Consider the following 18,795-nt stretch of genomic DNA (forward strand, 5'->3'; position numbering starts at 1 on the left):
GCCGGGGTCAATTAGTGTTTCTTCAATGATGCATGCATATATACGTGCCAGAATCAAACACGCCGACATGAAAATAGCAGAATAAACCATAAACCCACATTTCCTATCCAATCCATCTTTAATTATTTATCTTTTACATATCTAAAAAAAATTTAATTATTTATATATTCTTCAATTATTGCAATTTTTAATCGATTTAGTTTTAGAATACTTTTTTTAACTCTTCACATATTACATTGATTATATGTACGGGTACTTGCTGAGATGCCTGAAGAACAGGCGTATTCATAAGCGTATCGTAGCAACTGAAACTATGTCACTTAAAAGGTTTTTTTAAACATCAAAGAGTGAAATGTTGTAAGAAATCATCCTCGGTTTGTGATTTGATTGCTGTGGAGGCTCTAGCTCAAAACGACTCCAACTTAGCGTATCCGAAGACCAAAGTGAAGAATTAATTTTATGTTTTTCTTTTAATTTAGTATTTTAAGGTTATGCTTTAATGTTTTTTAATGAATGTATTTTATGGTTATTTTTAATTATATTATATTTATGTATCTTAATTTAAAAATAATTTAGTTTAAGGAAAAACAATAAATAAAATGGTTGAAAGATTGATCGAGATGGTTTAGGGATAGTTGTAAGAGTTTAGAGATGAATTGGAATGATTGCAAAGGTTTTGGGATGGATTGTGATGTTTTTGAGATGGAATGATATGGCACTGGCATTGATGAGAGAGAGTGAGAAAAAGTGATGAAAAATAGTTAGGGAAGTAGGATGGTTTAGTCTAGGGGCCATTGTTACTATTCTTAAACACCTTAAGTTCATTTCATATACCATATGCCCCTTCTTTTTGTTGGGTATTTTAGAGTAATTAGGGATTAGTTTGTTGATTAAATTAATCGTAATATGAATTGAAATGAGTCAGATGCATGGTGCATACTTATTTTATTTATTATAATTGAATACCCTATTGATACTTAGGGGCGAAGCCACTAAGTAATAGGGGTTCCAAGGGGGCAACGGCCCCTTAGCGGGCGTTCGGTGGTATCGCCCATGGTAGCATGGTCCAAGGGGCGGCAGCCCCAATGAGGAGCGTGTTTAATGAATTTGAAATTCAAATTTGTGATAACTGCTTAAGCAGTTTCTGACCCCAAACCCTAAAACTTCGTATCGATCATAAGATTTTCTTTTTGTGATTCAACATACTCTCACAATTATCATACTCAGTTTCTTGCTCTCAATCGTTTTATCCGATCAATTCATTTGTGAACCACAAATAGTTTTGATTTGAAAGTGTGATCACGGCTCTCATAAATCCCAGATACCCGGTTTTCTGTATAATTTCCCAACAGTTTTTTTCTTTCAATTTCTTCTTTGGCCCCACATCACCTCCATCAACCTCTCACCGCCACCCACAACCAACCATCATGGCCTGCCACCGCTGCTGTAACAACCACCATTACCCACCCACTACCACCAACCATTTCCCCCAATCATCGTAGCCATTGCCTGCCGCCCACCCTGTTGCCACCCCTCACCACCATCACAGGCCAAACAACACAAAGTAATGATTCATTTCATTCTCACATGGTAACCATATATCTCAATCGAATGATAATGATTTATTTAATTCATTTGTACATTCCATTACAACATACATTCATTACATTCTTTCATACGTTTCATCCTCCATTACCAAAAAGACCCTAAAACTTCTGTATCACAAAGCCATGCATTTTTATCTATATATGTAATAGGAATATAAGCAACATTAGACTCATCAAATTCCATTCCACAACCAAACCAGTCGGATTAAAATAGTAATTATCGTGTGTGCACACTATACACACATCGTTTTTACCAAATCATCTCATATTTGTTTAAATCCTTGTGTGCACACCATGGTTTTGCTTTATACGCTCAATATTCTTTTGTTCTGGTTAACAATTAATTTATATGTTATTATATTTTCTTAAACATGTAGCTAGCTATATAAATAATATAAATAAGAATACAATAAGTCCATTTTGTGAACTTGTAGCGGTATGATGAAATTAATAAATAATCAATTATTTTTCTTACAAAAAAATTAATGAAAGTTCTTGAATTGAAACATCAAATCCTTCCACCACCCATGATACATCTCTGTCACGTCACCCTATGCTATTGCTATCAGAGGCTAAAATGAATCGGTTTAATTTGAACGTCCTTTCTGCATGTAAATTAAACCATTCCAAAATAAATAAACAAATAATAATCTGAAAACCCGGTGTGCTTTTAACTAGCACGCTTATGTATCATATCCTGACATGCTCTCATTGTTATTTTAACCAATCACCCAATTTTCTATTAACATACGTATCCAATGCTATTGTTTTCTTAGTGAGTTTCACCTTAATATATATATATTAATACTCTCTGGTTAAAGGATTCTGATATTGTCGCTCTCATCATATTTGTGATACGTTATAACTCATGAATTGAGTGACATGGGATGTTCAAGTGACAAGATGTGTTGTTATTGTGTAATAAGACAATACACTAAACGCCATAGTAAGTTTCAATAGTATAAATAACAAGATTAAAACATATTTCCCTTATAAATATAAGACGCAACAATAATAATCAAAAGCATAGTTATTCCGTGTCTAAAACACGCTTAACACATAAACACTCACAACGTAATAAGGCAATAAATGTTTTTTGTTTTTTAGGCTTCGTACAAATGTTGATCTAGAAAACACCCAAAATTTGTGACAGTTTACTTTGATGATCTTAGACATATATATGGATTGATAACGAGGGTGAGTAAGTGCCAACAGTTGACAAGGACCTTTCATTCCAACAAACTTATTCAAAGTAGTACAAGTCGGTTAAATTTTATAATGTAGATTCAAATTAATTGTATAAAAGGAAATGCAAAGTAAAACAGGTATTTGTAACATCATTCATGTGGTCCAAACATTCAAATATTTTGACAAGTGATATTGATTTGTTTAGTTATCGATGATGATGATATTAATCATATTATGTGGGTTTATAAACCGTTGAAATTGATCTAACGATCCAAATCATTAATCACTATAATTATTATTGTTGTTTATGTGTATTTATTTATTGAGCATCTTAATCACTATAATTATACAAACTAGCGTTTAAAAGGAATATGAAACTCACCGTCATAACCAAACAATAAAACCACCAAACCAGCTGGTCCGGCTAACCCATAACAACCCCGTATGTTTGGTTTATCGTTTGCTAAAGTCGTAATGGTTTGGCTCAATTTTTTTGTAAAGTTCATAAATACTCAGTTTTTTCCTAACTTATTAAAAACAAAAGGGAAAAAATAAAAATTAAAAAAATAAGATAAAGCATAATGTGGACACTTGAAAAGTTGTTTGAACTTGCATTAATGGTGAGTTCATGTCCAAGGGGTCAGGACCCCCACCACAATTTACCTAAAAATCGACAGACCAACTGCATTGCAATTTATTTGATAACCGGATCGTGTTGTTATCAAATAAAACATGTGAATTTTAACTAAGCGTTTTTTGCGGAACCTATAGATATTTATTCAAACTCGAAAAGAAAAAACAAGGCAATAATGTATGCCTTTTATTATACGCAACAACAATTATTTGATGGTATCGAACCAAGCTGTAGAGCCATCAAATCAAACGACATTTATGGGGCCAACACATTGATTTGTTTGTCTCCTCTTTGGATTTTGTTTATTTAGGATTTCCCCACACTCAAATTGATGTTTATCATCATATCGCAAATATCGACTATATGGCATTGCTTAGCAGTGTTACCGAATGAGCAGTCGAAATCCAAATAAAGCATTAAAGTCGAATAAGACCACTCGCCAACATTAAGTGACTGTTGTGAGGTGGGTTGGGGCCAACTAAGATCAAACAAACCCATATGAGGTGTACGTCGACATAGGTATTGTGTACTTGTGTTAATGCACAAGGTACACACGGATTAAAGCACAAATGGAAAGGATGGGCAAGTTTTTGAGAACACTCCATGGGACTTAAATATGAAATGCAACATTGGGGGACAAAAGTTGTGGTCTCAAGAAGTTAAAATGCCTGCATGCCTTTTTTTAATGCATAAAGAATTTGAGGTTGGTTTTGTATGGTCAGTTTTGTATCAATTACTAGATGTATAAAGTTCTCTCTTCAAGCTATATGAAGTTATATACTAGGGTGTTCACGCCTCACGGTTTAGTTCGACCAGTTTTTGTGAAGTTATGAACTAAACGTTAGCAACAATTTCGAGAAATGACAAACCAGAGCCGAGTTTGTTAGATAAGTCAAGCCGGGCAGCTTTTTTGCTGCTTAATCACATTTCATTTATTTTCAAAATTATTAGTTTAATATAAAAATAATAAATATGGTTTGTAATTATAGTACAAATACACAACAAATTTAAAAAAAAAACAAATAATAAAAGTGAATCTTTAGACAGTTCAGCCGGTTTCATCTTATATAAGCACCCCTAATGGTACATGACAATACATTTTAATACAATTTCTGTCATCTATAAACATTCATTTTATAAATTAATAAAACATTTTTATTATTTCTAAGGAACAAATATCAATGTATCGAAAGATGGATACATCTTCGGATTGTAATACAATGAATTAAACAAAAGAACAAGGTTTCCCGGCTAAAACCGGGTATAAAGCCACCCTATAATACACAGCATCACATTATTGAGTTGCAATCAAGAAGACAAGAATCACCACCACCATCACCGCCAACCACCATCACTGCCCACCACTAAGTTCATATAAGATTAATGGTGAAGCAGACGTATGGGTGAGAATCAGCTTCGCCACCCAAGCCACCCATGTTTCCTTCATCTTCGGTTTTCCAGAATGTACTGCATTATTATCAAATGACCAAAATGCCATTAATTTTCGCATTACTGCATAAGTTATAGCAATCTGACTCTTGTGGTCCTAGACCGAATCATAAGATTAGAGATCATGTGGTCATATACATAATGCATGAGTGATGAAACCAATGAAGAACCTCCATTATCACTATTCGTACATGATTAAATGGTCAGATACAGACCGTACCCTTAACCTATAAACCTCTTTGTTGGTTTTATGACCATTTCGAATTCAATGGAGTATGCACCACCATCCACAATCTAGTATTTGTTCCTTCTTAGTCTTAGCATTTTATAACCCCGTCAACAATAGAAGTATAGAACAACTTTTTCAAAATGATTTCAAAGATAAAATTGCCAATATACCCCTCGTCGTTGACAATGGCGGATCTATATTGAAAATGGGTGGTAACCACCCGATTTTGGAAATAATTGTGTATCGATATATAGAAAATATTATAGGAACCACCTTATAAATTAGGAGGAACCACCCAATTCACACCACAAGCGTTGGACTAGCTGGTAAGTTGCTGGTTTTGTAAACGGAAGGTCACGGGTTCGATTTGTGAGGCAAGCGAATTTTTAAATCTTTTTTTTTTTCGTTCTTTAATTCAGCCTTATTTCAATTTAGGGTTTTATAAAACAGACACTTACACAGTGGCCGTCTCTCTCCCTCCCTCATACTCACCCTTGCTACTCTTCCTAGAATCCTCCCACTGTAAAGGTAAGTTTAGATTCATTTGTTAAATGTTTAATTGCTCTTGATGTTGTTAACTGTTAAATTTTAGTTTGAATTTGTTAGTTTGTTAGTTGTTTTTGTTAGTTTGTTAGTTTTTAATTTGTTAGTTTGTAATGAACTTTGCCCGAGCCATCGAACCGACCCGAACCTCAAACTGACCCGGAATTTTTTATACCCGATTCTATGAAAGTGAATCGTATAAAAGTAGTGCACCACCTGAAAAAAATTCCTGGATCCGCCACTGGTCATTGATGGTAGTGAATTGGTTCCAATTCGTCGCTTTATATTTAGATAATAGAGGGTATTATAGGTACTTCACAAACAATCAAAAAAGTCACATAATTTTTGTGAATTATCTACCATATCATTTTTGTTATAAGAATCAACCATGCATGACAAAACTATAAGAAATTACCTGTTAGAACTGCCACATAAGCCTTCGAGGATCGTGCGCACCTTCTTCTCACTTTTCACAGATGGTGATAATACAACAGACTGGAATCAAATCAAAAGACACTAATACATAAACTTAACCCAACATTTAATATTTAAAGAAAACGTAAATTCGAATGTTTTAATTTAATACCAAAAAGGAAGGGGGTAACCCGTATCGCAAAATGCTCTCGGTAAACAAACGAACAGCACAAAAATGCATCCACGAAGTGAAAACCTGCAAGGATAAGTGCGTACAGTTAAATTTGAAAAATGCTTAAGAAAAAGTGTTATAAAAAATTAAAAACTATAATATAATTCTGTCAATAAAACGGTTAATAATGTTTTATGCTCTGGGCGACTATTGACTAGTTTGACCTATTCGCTTTCATTTTAGCTACAAACAAATTTGGTCCACTTGACCCTGGTTTGAGAAGAAGTATAATGCAAATTGGCCCGTTTACATATAAACAGGAAGTAGTGATAGTGTGAGATGGCTGTCCAATTTGTCGTTTAAAAAAAAAAGAGAAACGAATATTTACATGCATGATTAGTGACTGCATGCTATAAATGTGCATAGTGCATATGTCCTAGTTTCAGTCATTCAGATTCTGACACTTTATGTACATGGAAAATTTGGACACTTGTTCCTTGTTTGATACCATGCAGATTAGCATTATTTGTTCATTGTTGGGTACATTTGGATGTATTACATATTGTTACAGGCAATGTAAAGACTAAAGATAGAACCGGGACCAGTAACTCCAAGCCTCTATGAATTTTCAAGTTTAATATGATTTTTCCGAATCCATTTATTATTTTCATAATATGTTGGACTAGTTCTTGAGGTTTCAGGAATTCTTAATCTGATATATTTGTATAAAAAAGTTTAACCATAATAAACACAGAGCATATATTAAGCGTAATAAATAAAAAGGATGAATTAGGAGAAATGGAAAAACCTCTCCATAACTGGTATAACACCACTGCAAAAGCGAGCTTTTCAGGGATTCCTGATCTTGCATCAGTTTTTCAAGCTCCTGTTTCCGACTCTCTTGAGTTTCCGAGTTATATTCAAAATCACGAATCTGAGTCATAATCAGAATTAAATAAAATGAGCATGATCCAAAAAATACTAGATGTTTCTATGTACAGTAGTTATTGTCATATTACAAACGTATGTTTTTATGTACAATAGCGAACAACCACCGTCAGTTTTTCAAAACGGTCGAAAAATAAATTAAAGTGGAGTTAATTATACAAATAGTGTTAGACGCCAGATATGTTTAAAAATGTCTACAAGGACTATTTACGTAATTGGCTGATTGGGTGAAATCGTCATTTTGTAAAAAGTAACAGAATTTTTAACAGAAGCTAATGCTAGATCAAAATATGTTACATACTGAAATCCATAGCTACCAAACGTGTTACTTTTCAAAGTTAGACCCCAAACTTGTTACTTGTACTAAACCACAGAGACCATATGTATAACTAATAATATTAAGAAACTCACTTGGAATCCTCTTTCGCGTGCCTTAATTCGGAAATTATCAGCGTCACGATTAAATAATGTTACAGTGTAGAGAGCATACTCATTGTCCTCGTGTAGATTCTTGGAAGATCTTGGGACCTGGAACAATAAGAATCGTATAAAAGTATACCAAAGGAATCAATAAACTTGTATGCAGTGCTGATTTCAAAATCATAATCATAATTGTAATAGGATGACCTTACCACATAAGTAGTCAGTGTCTCGTAACAAGACAACCAATCTTTCTGGGAATACTTTGGAACAACAGCGATGAGTGTAACCAAATGTTCTGAAGTGACAATGTCATTCGGTTTTACTATATTGGACAGGTCACGAACAGCTAAGCTGGAACATGAATTTGTGTTAACTATGATCACAAAAATATGTTATCAAGTTGTACTCTAATTCTTATAGTTTATTACCTTCCAGTCTGCTTTCTGTTAATTGCATTGAGTTGACTTCGAACATTGTTATACTCAGCAATACAAACCTAGCATAGAAAAAAAAACAACAATCAAGCCTTTCGCGAGTTTCAAATATGTTGAATATAGATCTCAATAAAGTATCTGATAACTGATTATTCTGCTAAAGGTTTAGCATGCACATAGCATCAAAACAACAAACTCTGCCAAAAGTTGAAAAAAATTATAGAGAAAAAAGTTTTTAAATACAACAAAACAATATATAGAAACACAAAAATCTGCATAGCATACAGATTAGATAGCTACAAGAGTACAAGCACATAAATAACAAAAAAGGATGAAACCATATTATACTAGCAGGATGAGATTTCAAAACCTAATGTGCCTGAAAATATCGACTAAGTTTAATCGCATAAACTAACTTAACCATAATCTATTTCTACGACTAAAGCCAACTGCGTGTTATACTTGCTATGCACTATTCATATGACCGACTGCTGTAATTTCTTAGTAAATTGCACAAACACAATGCCTACGATGAAAAAATAATATTAGATACAATGCAATCGAATACCTTCAGATCATCGTCAATCTTGGCGACCTGCACATGAATACCGTCCACAATCTCCTTAAGCGGAGACATAGTTGGATACTTCGCCTCATCCCACACAAACCTACACCAACAAAATCCAACCGGATCAACACCAACCCTCAACCAAATCCCAAACAGAAACACAATAAACAATTACTTGGTAAGATACGAATCCACCGGAACGCCATCGACCGTCAACGAACTCGCGACAATCCCAGACGCCTTCTCCAAATCCTCGATCTGACGCCTTATCTTATGAGAACACCCTTCAATAAACGTATTCGACTACACAATTCACAAATCAAATCAAATCATATAAAATAACAACAATAATTTAAAAAAAAAAAAAGGCATATCATATAACAAATAATAACATAATATGATAATTGCCCTTGAGTAGATCATCGCTTAAGGCTAAAAGCGAATCGAGTGTACCGACACGGAGATTAGGGATATTAAACTGCAAAGAAAATGAGTGAATTAGTAAAAAAGATGTGAAATTGAAGATGGGTTTGATTGTTATATGTATATGTATATACCCTGTAAAGAGGAGTGTCGAATGAATTTTTGGAGATTGAATCTTGTAAGCGAGTCCAAAGAGATGAAGCAGAGGAGGATTGAACGGCAAGAGAAGCTATCCAGTACCTTGTAGCCATTGTTGTGGAAGATTTGCAGATCAGCAAACTGGATGAATGATAATGATGAATACTTTTTGTTTCTCTCACGATTGATTGCTTGTTTGTATCCGGATTCGGGTTTTTCAACCCGTTTTACACCATCAGCTTCGGAAACTTAACAAATTATTATTTTTATAAACATTCTATAATCTCGTTGGTTTCAGAGTTTGATTTTTATGTTCTGCCGAAAGGCGTAGTCGATGGACAACAGGTGAATATTCCTATACTGCCCCTTGTTGGTCCCGAGGGACGGAGGAGGCTAAGTTAGCCGAAAGATGGTTATCGGTTCAATGACGTAAGGTGACCCTACTTTTTCAGGGTAAGAAGGGGTAGATAAAATGCCTCGAGAAATCATACTGTCGGCTGCCAAGTGACAGTCGTTGCATCGCCACAAGAGCAGAAATATCTGTCGTGACACATGGTGGGTCGAAAACTTGTGTGGGCTCGGGATTCAAACTGACAATCTTAAAAGGCCTAGCACAAATCCTTCATTGCCAATAACCCAAACTGACACAAGTGGGGATTCAACTTTGGTTTTCACTGAAGAACCCAAGCTTTTTCACTGCTAGGACAACAGTGAGGGATGATTAAGAAATTATTTAAAATGGATATTTTATTGGTGCATTATTTTATTTTAGGAAAAATCTCATAGAATGGTAACCAACTTTGAAAAGTGTTTTAATTAGGTCATTGATGCATATTTTCTCCAAATTGGGTCACTGAATCTTCAAATCAAGTCTCACCGATTTTTTTGTGCATCAAGAAAGAAATGGAGGATAAGATGTGGATGTCGGAATTTGCAATATATGTAGTTAAATTTAAAAAAATTAAAAAAACGTTAAATATATTAAAATTTAAAAATAAAATTCACGTCGCCACTCAGTGTCAACTTCAAAAAAAGATAAAAAGATTTCCTATGTGAAATAAGAAAGAAAAAGGCTTACAAAACATGTTAAAAAATTTAATTTAATCAAACATGAAAGCTGAGTGACTTAATTAGAAAACTTCTTAAAGTTAAGTGACCTAATTGGAACATTTTTTAAAGTTAATTACTATTCTATGAAGTTGCCCCTGTATTTTAGTATAAAATCAAAATTTTGGTTCGGTTTTGATTTTGCGTGTAACTAAGACCGAAAAATCGAACTTAAGTTATAGATAATAAATTTTGTTTGAGTTTTAAGTAAAAATCGAAAGCCTAAATGTATAATGATAAGACTATGTGTTGTCGCTGAAGTTGTGTGACATTCGTCAAATTTTTTGTTCACTTTTGTATTTGTAAACCCGACCCGATGGGTCGTTCCGATGTATTATTGATCATTATTGAAGTGTTCCTAACGTTTAAAGTTCAACGTCCGATGTTATTATAGTTTCCGAGTCTTAAACTTTAATTGAGTCGTGCGGGTTAAACGCGTAAACAATCCAAAACCAAATGTTATATAATTTGGTTATAAAGTTTAAAGCCAAAAATGTTAACATCGAAAACTTATATTAACTTAAAAGATATTTAAATTCCATTTAAAATGTTTATGAAACTTGAGGGATCTGAATGTAAATTATTCAAATATAATATATTAATTAATATAATCAATACCCAGCCCCCACCCTTCCCCGTCCACGTTTTTCCGGCGGGGCCTCCAGCCACCGGAATCCGACGCCGGAGGTGGCTGCCATCCCCTTAAAACACATATTTTTATCCAAATTAAATATATAAAAACGATTTGCCATCAACACTAAACAATATCCAACAAATTAATTACGTTATAACATCCTAAAAATCGCAAATCAACCTCGTAATCTTGCCGGATTTTCCGGATAATCAAATTAATTACATTAACGCGTAGACGCTCCTTCCACCAGTATAAATAGGTGCCTAAACCTCTAACCAACTTGCTCACACTTCTCAATCCCCCTCTAATACACCGAGTTTCTGTAATTGGGAGTTCTTATTAATTATTTTCCGACAACCTTAATCTCGGCCAAATCAAAACATCTAAAGGTAATTGATATGCGCATTCTAATGTCGATTAACTAATGAACAATAACCCTAAACAAATTTGAATGAACATAGAACAGTTTTTCCAATTGAAAAATCTAAGATTCATGTGAAGAAGATGAACCTAAAGTATATTATATATATATATATTCTTTCTTATACCTTAAATGAATTACTTGCTAGTCCAACTGGTTAACTTCGCTGTCTGGTAACCAACAGACCCGGGTTCGAAACCCGGGTCAAGCTTTTTCTTTTTGTAAACTGTTCATTGTTATTATTATTATTAGTATTATTATTATTATTATTAATTAAAACTATTAAAAACTAATACTGTATATATATATAATTGAAACCATGTTCATAACGAATATGAGGCCTAGCTCAGTTGGTTAAACATGAAACTAATAACCTCCGGACCCGGGTTTGAAACCCGGGTCAGTCACGTTTTTTTTTATATATATTATTTAATAACAGTTTATTTATTTATAACTAATAAATCATTTTAAACAATTAAAAATCAAAATAAAATTATAAAAACTTTTTTTTAAGTTAAATAAAAATTATATAAATTAAATATAAAATGTATCTCACCATTTTACACTAGAAACCGAGTTTTTCATTCTCGTAAGCCGTAACTAAAAATCGTATATTAATTGCGACGTAAACTTTAATATATTAAAAATCATCTCGTCAAAACAAAAATTATATTTTTCGACTTGTAAACATTAGTTCAAGTATTTCAAACATAAAAACTTCGTATCCCCACCATTAAAATACTTAAACCATATTAATAACCGATTTCCATTAAAACATAAATATTAATATAATAATCAAAGAGCCGTAAAGTTTGTAATAAAACAATAACTAGCTTCTAAATCTATTCATTTAACCAACTTTAAAGTTCCGTTAGAATAGTCATTAAAAGTCGTGTTTATTCTTATTTATACTTCGTACGGATTGACCGCTTCGGTTTCCTTTGACGCCTTCGAGTTATTCTTATTTTCTTTTTTCACGTCGATTAATAAGGTGAGTTTTTCACCACTCCTTTTTAATGTTTTAATGTTTTGGGGTAGCATATGTATCCTTATAAAAATTCAAGTATTATTTCTTCTATTACAAAACTACAATTCGTATATGGACTTGTGTGTTACTTGTATTACTTGCACGATTGGGAAGCCTCATTAAGTATGATCATACGCCCCCCTTTGCACTCCGGTCCATTTGTATCGAGTGGAAAAGGGCCTCATGTTGGTGCATGATGTCAGTAGTTCAGTGTCTAGTGTCTGTAATCGTGTTTGTAATGTTTTATGTTTTGTATAAGCGAAGTTGCTAACAAGTTCGCTGATATGGGCGAACTTGTTAGACAAGCGAAGTTAGTGACAACTTCGCCTGAACATGCCAGGCGAAGTTGTCGTGATTATATAAGCCATCTGTTACGGCTTAATATCCATAATAGTTAACAGTTTACGAGTTTTCGTGTATTCGAGTCAGAGAGAGTCTGTAATCAAGTGATCTTCGTATCACGTGTTTAAGGTTGGTATACAACGTGTTTGATTATCGTGTGTTAATCGTATTGTTTTCTATACTCGTAACGTCTTACGTAGGGATTCCGCACCTGCGTAGTACGCGATATCTCGTGTAGATCCGGCTGGGAACCTACACCTCATTATCCAAGTACATTGGTTGTTACCAATTGGAAAGGACCTTACTTGCGCGATTATCCAAGTACGTTGGTTGTACCAACTGGAGAGGACTTACTTGCTCGTTTACCACATGTCTATGAATTGTATGGTTTTTATGTACGTATTTAAACTGTGGAAACTCACCAGTTATATTTATAGCTGACCATATTTTATACATATGTTACAGGTACCGTGATTAGAGGATGAAGGACTAGAAGACGCTTAAAATACCTAGGTTATTTAATAAACGAGACATTCGCTTTGATTATTGTTTATCTTTGATTTAAACTTATATTATTTACTTGATTGAACTTGTGTACTTGGCTATTTAATGAATTAATGTTATTATGGTCACTTAATAGTGCCACGTGTGTTTGAGCAATCTGTACGTCATACTCGGACGTTTCCGCTTTAAGCTGGGGTGTTACAAGTTGGGCTCCGAATTTATCCAATAATATTATGTCATGCAGTGCTGACTGGATATTGACTGGACCCTTGCTGAATACACTGCTGAAGTCGCCTAAGCCTGTTGTGGTTCAGGCGAGCGGTGGCTTCAGAAATTTTCTGATTTTTTATTTGTTTTAATATAACATAAGAATATAACTAAAAAACAAATTTATATAATAAAAAAAACATTAACATCCTAATAAAATAATAAAATGCAAATTAAAAAAATTAAGTATCCTAAAAAAAAAAAATTATTACCGATCTCCGCCGCCCCACCTCTACGCCTCCGTTCTTGATCTCCTTTGATTCCCTCAAGAACAATCGCTTGTTCTTGTTAGAATATGCGTCGGCGCATGAGGTCGAGGTTGCTAAAGTTCTTGGTAAGAAAGTCTAACTTCCTAAATCTATCTTTCGAAACTTTCACCCTGGCCGCCACCTCGATACTAGTCGATATTTTGTGTACATCTTCGACAAATGCCGAATCAACCTCGGTACTTGTGGTTGATCTTTTTCCCGGTCCCTTCCAGGTGGTCGGCACAGGACTGGTGGTTGATCTTCTTGCCCGGAAACGTTTAGGTCGATCCCAATATGGCTATATGAGCATCCGAGCTACTATACGAGACATATGCACCGGACGTAGTAGTTTTCATACACTATGGCATTGAGCCACTATCAAAGTCTGGTGTAACTAACTCGTTCCATTTCGAGCACGACTTCAGTATGTGCCACAACTCTTCCTCGTCCCACGTTTTTGTCGTACCCTACTTGTTGAACACTTCGGGTTTCCACTCGTTGTATGTGAATCTGTAAACTTGAAGATCATCGCTCCCACTCGGTCGCATTCGGCGACTGTTTCTGTTATGCAAATTTGTAAAAAGGCCGACAAATTTGCGAGTTTTGAACCATCTTCCCGCCATACTATAAAAAAACTCTTTCACTTTTGCCGGTACGGTCCGTACTTCCCGCCATACTATAGAAAAACTCTTTCACTTTTGCCCAAAATACACGGCGCTTTTGATAGTTCGCTACAATTAAATAAAGATAAGTTACAAACATATTTTTAAAATTATATACGAAACAAAAAAATAATAAAAATGCCAGCTTTTCGATCTTGGGATATTTCAACCCATGCACGACACAAAGCCTTTTTCTCCTCTTTTGCCCAAGAAGTTGTTTTTCTTTTTGTAACGACTTCCTTGGCCGCTCGGCTCGAGCCTCCCACCCCTCCTCGGTTCTTCTTCTTTTTTTTTGGGCTTGTTTGCCCTTGGCAGCCTCTTTACGAGCCTCTTGAGTCTCCGGAACAAAAAAGTCGGGATATAGTAGTGGCATTTGACACAAGTTTTGTTCCATCTCAGTAGCGCCAAACGCATTATCGTCGTCTTGAGCATAAGGCATTTCCGGTCGATAACAACCACCCCATGGATTCATAATTTTTAAAAAATGTAGATGAGAATATGGAAGATATTGTTTTTGAAGTAGTATAGAAAGAGTTGAGAATGTTGGTAATTTGTTAAAGGTTTGTGAGGTTTATATAGGTAAAAAATAAAAAAAAACAATAATAAAAGTTTTTTTTTCCCATTCCCAACGGTCAAAAAAACAAGTCTCAAGCCCAACGTTCGACTTTATCAGACGCGACCGGGGTCACGACGGCTCGCCAGGGACTACAACGGGTAGTCTAATCAATTAGTTATAAGCTAACACAAAAGTTTAGGCCAAACAGTTGGCCAGCCTAGAGGTGCACATTCCGGTTAACCGATTAACCTAAAACCGGTTTTTTTCCTAACCGGATTTTTTTTTGGGTAGGAAATAACCGGTTAGACCGGTTAATCGGGTCGGGTAGTAACCGGTTTTGAAAAATTAACAAAAAAAGAAAGTCGGTTAACCGGTTAAAAAACGGTTTTTAATAAAATAATAATAAAGAAACCTGTTAACCGGTTCGGTTAACCGGTTAATAACCGGTTTTGACATCAAGAATATAAACCGGTTACTAACCGGCGGTTAGGACCGGTTAGGATCCGACCGGTTAGTAACCGGTTAGCTTTTCGGTTAGAAACCGGTTAACCGGTTTCTGTGTGCACCTCTAGGCCAGCCTGCCTCTTTTCTTCACGTATAAATAGGTGCGGCCCAATACACAGCTTTTCTAGCCCATAACCCTTTTCTTCTATATTTGAGTTGTAAACCCTAACCGGTTATCCGAAATTTGATGTTGAACCAGTATAGTAGTAACCGGTTTATAACTAATATTAACCGTAGGTATAGGAGCGGTAAGAGATTTGGAGCAGGACCCGGTTAATAACCGGTTAATCAAAATTGGTTATTAAAATACAATTAAAAATTGGTTAATTGGTATTACCATTAGAAAAAAAAATCCCACTAGTCATTTATACTTGTTTTACATACATGTAATATGTAATTTAAGAGTTCTGTAATGATACTCATTCTATATATATATATATATATATATATGGGAGATTTCAATTAAGAACCCCTTTGAGTTTTAAGAACTCGAAAGAACTCAGCGTAACGATTTTTTTTTTTCGAATTTTTTTTACACATGCGTAATATATGTAAGTTATATACACGTAAAAAAATTACAGAATTTTTTACGCACCGAGTTGACTTTTTACACATGTGTAACAGACGTAAAAGTTAGTGTAACCACTTACATATTTATTCTCTCTCCTACTTTGACTTTTTTGCCAGATTTAATCTCAACAACATATTCCAATCTATTTAATTAAATGTGTGGCCTAGAATTGAGTTCTTAAGTTTTTAAAACTCAACATAATTCTCAAAATATCCCTCCCCTATATATATATATATATAACTTTGAACGTAAGATCAGTATTAAAGTAAACTGATTAACTAATTAATTTTGCTTATTCTCCCCCCTTGATTTTAACTCCCTCGTTCTTTTCAATTGGTTTATAACCTAGATCAATCATCAAGGAATGTTGATTCGGGTTATAAGGTTGTGAATAATCGATAATGTATGTTGAAGGTGACATTGTATAGATTCGTTAAGATAAGGAAATGTTTGCCATGTATGTGGGCATATATATTATATAGTGTGTTATCATGATTCTTGGAATTTTCATTCAAATAACTATTTACTTATGTATGTTTTCAAGCTTTTGAGATTCTCAAGCTAGGAATAGTTTCATACATGTATGCATACATGCTTTAACTGCAAGTGGAGCTTTTATTGTGATAAATTATTGATTATTCATTTAATCTACATGCATCTATGCAATTTAGCATCTACATGTATATCGGTCTGTGGTTTGCATAAACCAAATCATCACTTTCACATATGAGCGTCAAGCCATTGGGTTCATAACATATGCATGTTATAATGAAAATGCTATTTTTTGTTATCAGGCCTTGATTATTTTTTAATCTAAATATACAATAATAAGTAATTTATTACGTACAATGTAGCGTACATATATGTACACATGTCTAAAGAAATCATTACAAAAACACCACTTACACATATGATCGAACGTGTTAAAGTTTATAATCAATTAATCATATGGATGTATATTGATGTACGCATGTTTTAATCAAAAAATATAGTTTTGTGGTTTTTAAGTGTTGATTATTTGTTTATTATACATGTATGAATTTTATCACATACACAAATGAATTTAATGTACTCATATATCGTTTTTGGGTGAAGAAAGTTTAAAATTAACGAACTAATAGAAGTGAGAGTAAGATATATTTGAGTTAGTTTCTTTAATAACAGGTCGTTGGGCTGTCCAATAACCAGTAGCTATTCATAAGTGAGAGTACGCTATCATGATTTGATGAAAGACTATACCACTAAGAGATTGAATGCAATCATGGTACTCGACCATCAACATTGATCATATTTCTTTAGTTGATTGTCGTATTCCTCAAACCCATACTACACGTAAACATTGTACACAATTTAGAAGAATGTAACTTTTGAAAATAAGTAAGATAATATACCTTTTATATGCTTGCTTAGTAAGATGGATCAACACAAGATAACAATAATGGAAGAGGAAGTCTAACATGAAAGATAGGAGTATTTTAGACGAGCCAAAGACGACTTCCTAAAAAGCCATTTCAAAAGTTGTCTAATTGTACGAGTACAATTTACAACTCTAGGGTACATGTTTTTAGGCAAGTCATTCTTGGCTATCCAAATCACTCTTCAATCTTCATATAAGACCTCTCTTCCTTGTCATTTAAGCTTCCTTGTCAAACTCATTGCAACTCCATCACAGACAAACCAACTTTATAAGCAATGAGGTCTTATAAGAAAATTGTTGCTACACTCTGAACCATAAGATATAACACCCCTCTTATTTTATCGCCATATCTTTTGTGGTGTTGAAGAGGTAGGTCCCAGCAGAGACCAGTTGGTCCCGCAAGACTCACCTTGAACAGGGTTGTCTGCGCAAAGGCCATCTGCTCCCGCAGGACCCACCATGCTCATAGAATCTTACGCGCAGTACGCAAGCTGTACACGCAGGGAAAGCCTCCCAATGGTGAAGTACCCCGCCTGTTCCCGCAGTTGCGGATACAAGCCATCAGGGAAGGCTACCCGCAGACAGCAAGGCTACACGTACAAGATTAGCTACTTCAGCAGTCACGTGAAGGCATGAGCAAGGCGGGAACAATCCCGCCCAAATGAGCCAGTCTGATTCTGAAAGATCTTTTGTACCATACCTACCAAGGTATGGATAGGACAGACGATCTGACCAGAACAGCCCATGAGCCAATCACAGGGTGACAGCTCACCGACAACAGTGTGAGGAGGAGCACCCTCTAGTACTGTTTGTCACTATTAGCCGCTGCCTACTCACCAACTCTCACTGTGGAGCAGGCGCAGCCTACAGTTGGTGGAATAGTATTACTGTTGGCCGTAACCTATTCACCAACCAGCGTGGCCTGCGTACAATCCACAGTCAGTAGGACGTGCATGGTCTACAGTTGGTGGAATAGTGCAGCCGACTTTATTACTGTTGGCTGTAACCTACCCACCAACCAGTATGGCCTGTGCGTAATCCACTGTTGGTTGAACAGGAATACTATTCAGCCGGCTGTACCTTCTAGAAAACCTACCTTCGGCTATAAATACTCCAATATCTTGGAATGGTAAGATCATCTACAATCTCGTATAACTTACTTGATAACTGCTCTTATAGTATTCATATACTTTTATATTCAAAGAGCAATATAGACTGATTCTCACGCCGGAGGGTGGTCACAAGGAGGAACCCCCCCCTTCTCAGTGACGAGCTTACGGTGTCTGTTTTGCAGGTTCCCTGAAGTACAACTTACTCTGCTGGACCTAACCTTCGTGGGAAACATTATCTAGCCCCCAGATTATC

The 18,795-nt window shown here is 35.0% G+C and overlaps 1 protein-coding gene across 1 annotated transcript; it reads right to left on the reverse strand.

The window, feature by feature from the left end:
• Nucleotides 1-4,771: 4,771 nt before the first annotated feature.
• On the reverse strand, nt 4,772-9,283 carry LOC143540607 (V-type proton ATPase subunit C-like). The gene is made up of 11 exons (XM_077033622.1): nt 9,167-9,283; nt 9,019-9,087; nt 8,785-8,912; nt 8,610-8,709; nt 8,036-8,103; nt 7,817-7,958; nt 7,596-7,712; nt 7,045-7,170; nt 6,237-6,320; nt 6,066-6,145; nt 4,772-4,896 (listed from the first exon to the last, which is right to left on the reverse strand). The coding sequence occupies exons 1-11, from the start codon at nt 9,281-9,283 to the stop codon at nt 4,800-4,802; spliced, it is 1,128 nt and encodes a 375-aa protein (XP_076889737.1). The 3' UTR covers nt 4,772-4,799.
• Nucleotides 9,284-18,795: the final 9,512 nt, after the last annotated feature.

The sequence above is a fragment of the Bidens hawaiensis genome, unplaced genomic scaffold (genome assembly GCF_021521415.1).
Source record: "Bidens hawaiensis isolate Kalapana, Puna unplaced genomic scaffold, B.hawaiensis_p1.1 tig00012283_1, whole genome shotgun sequence".
Taxonomy (NCBI): domain Eukaryota; kingdom Viridiplantae; phylum Streptophyta; class Magnoliopsida; order Asterales; family Asteraceae; genus Bidens; species Bidens hawaiensis.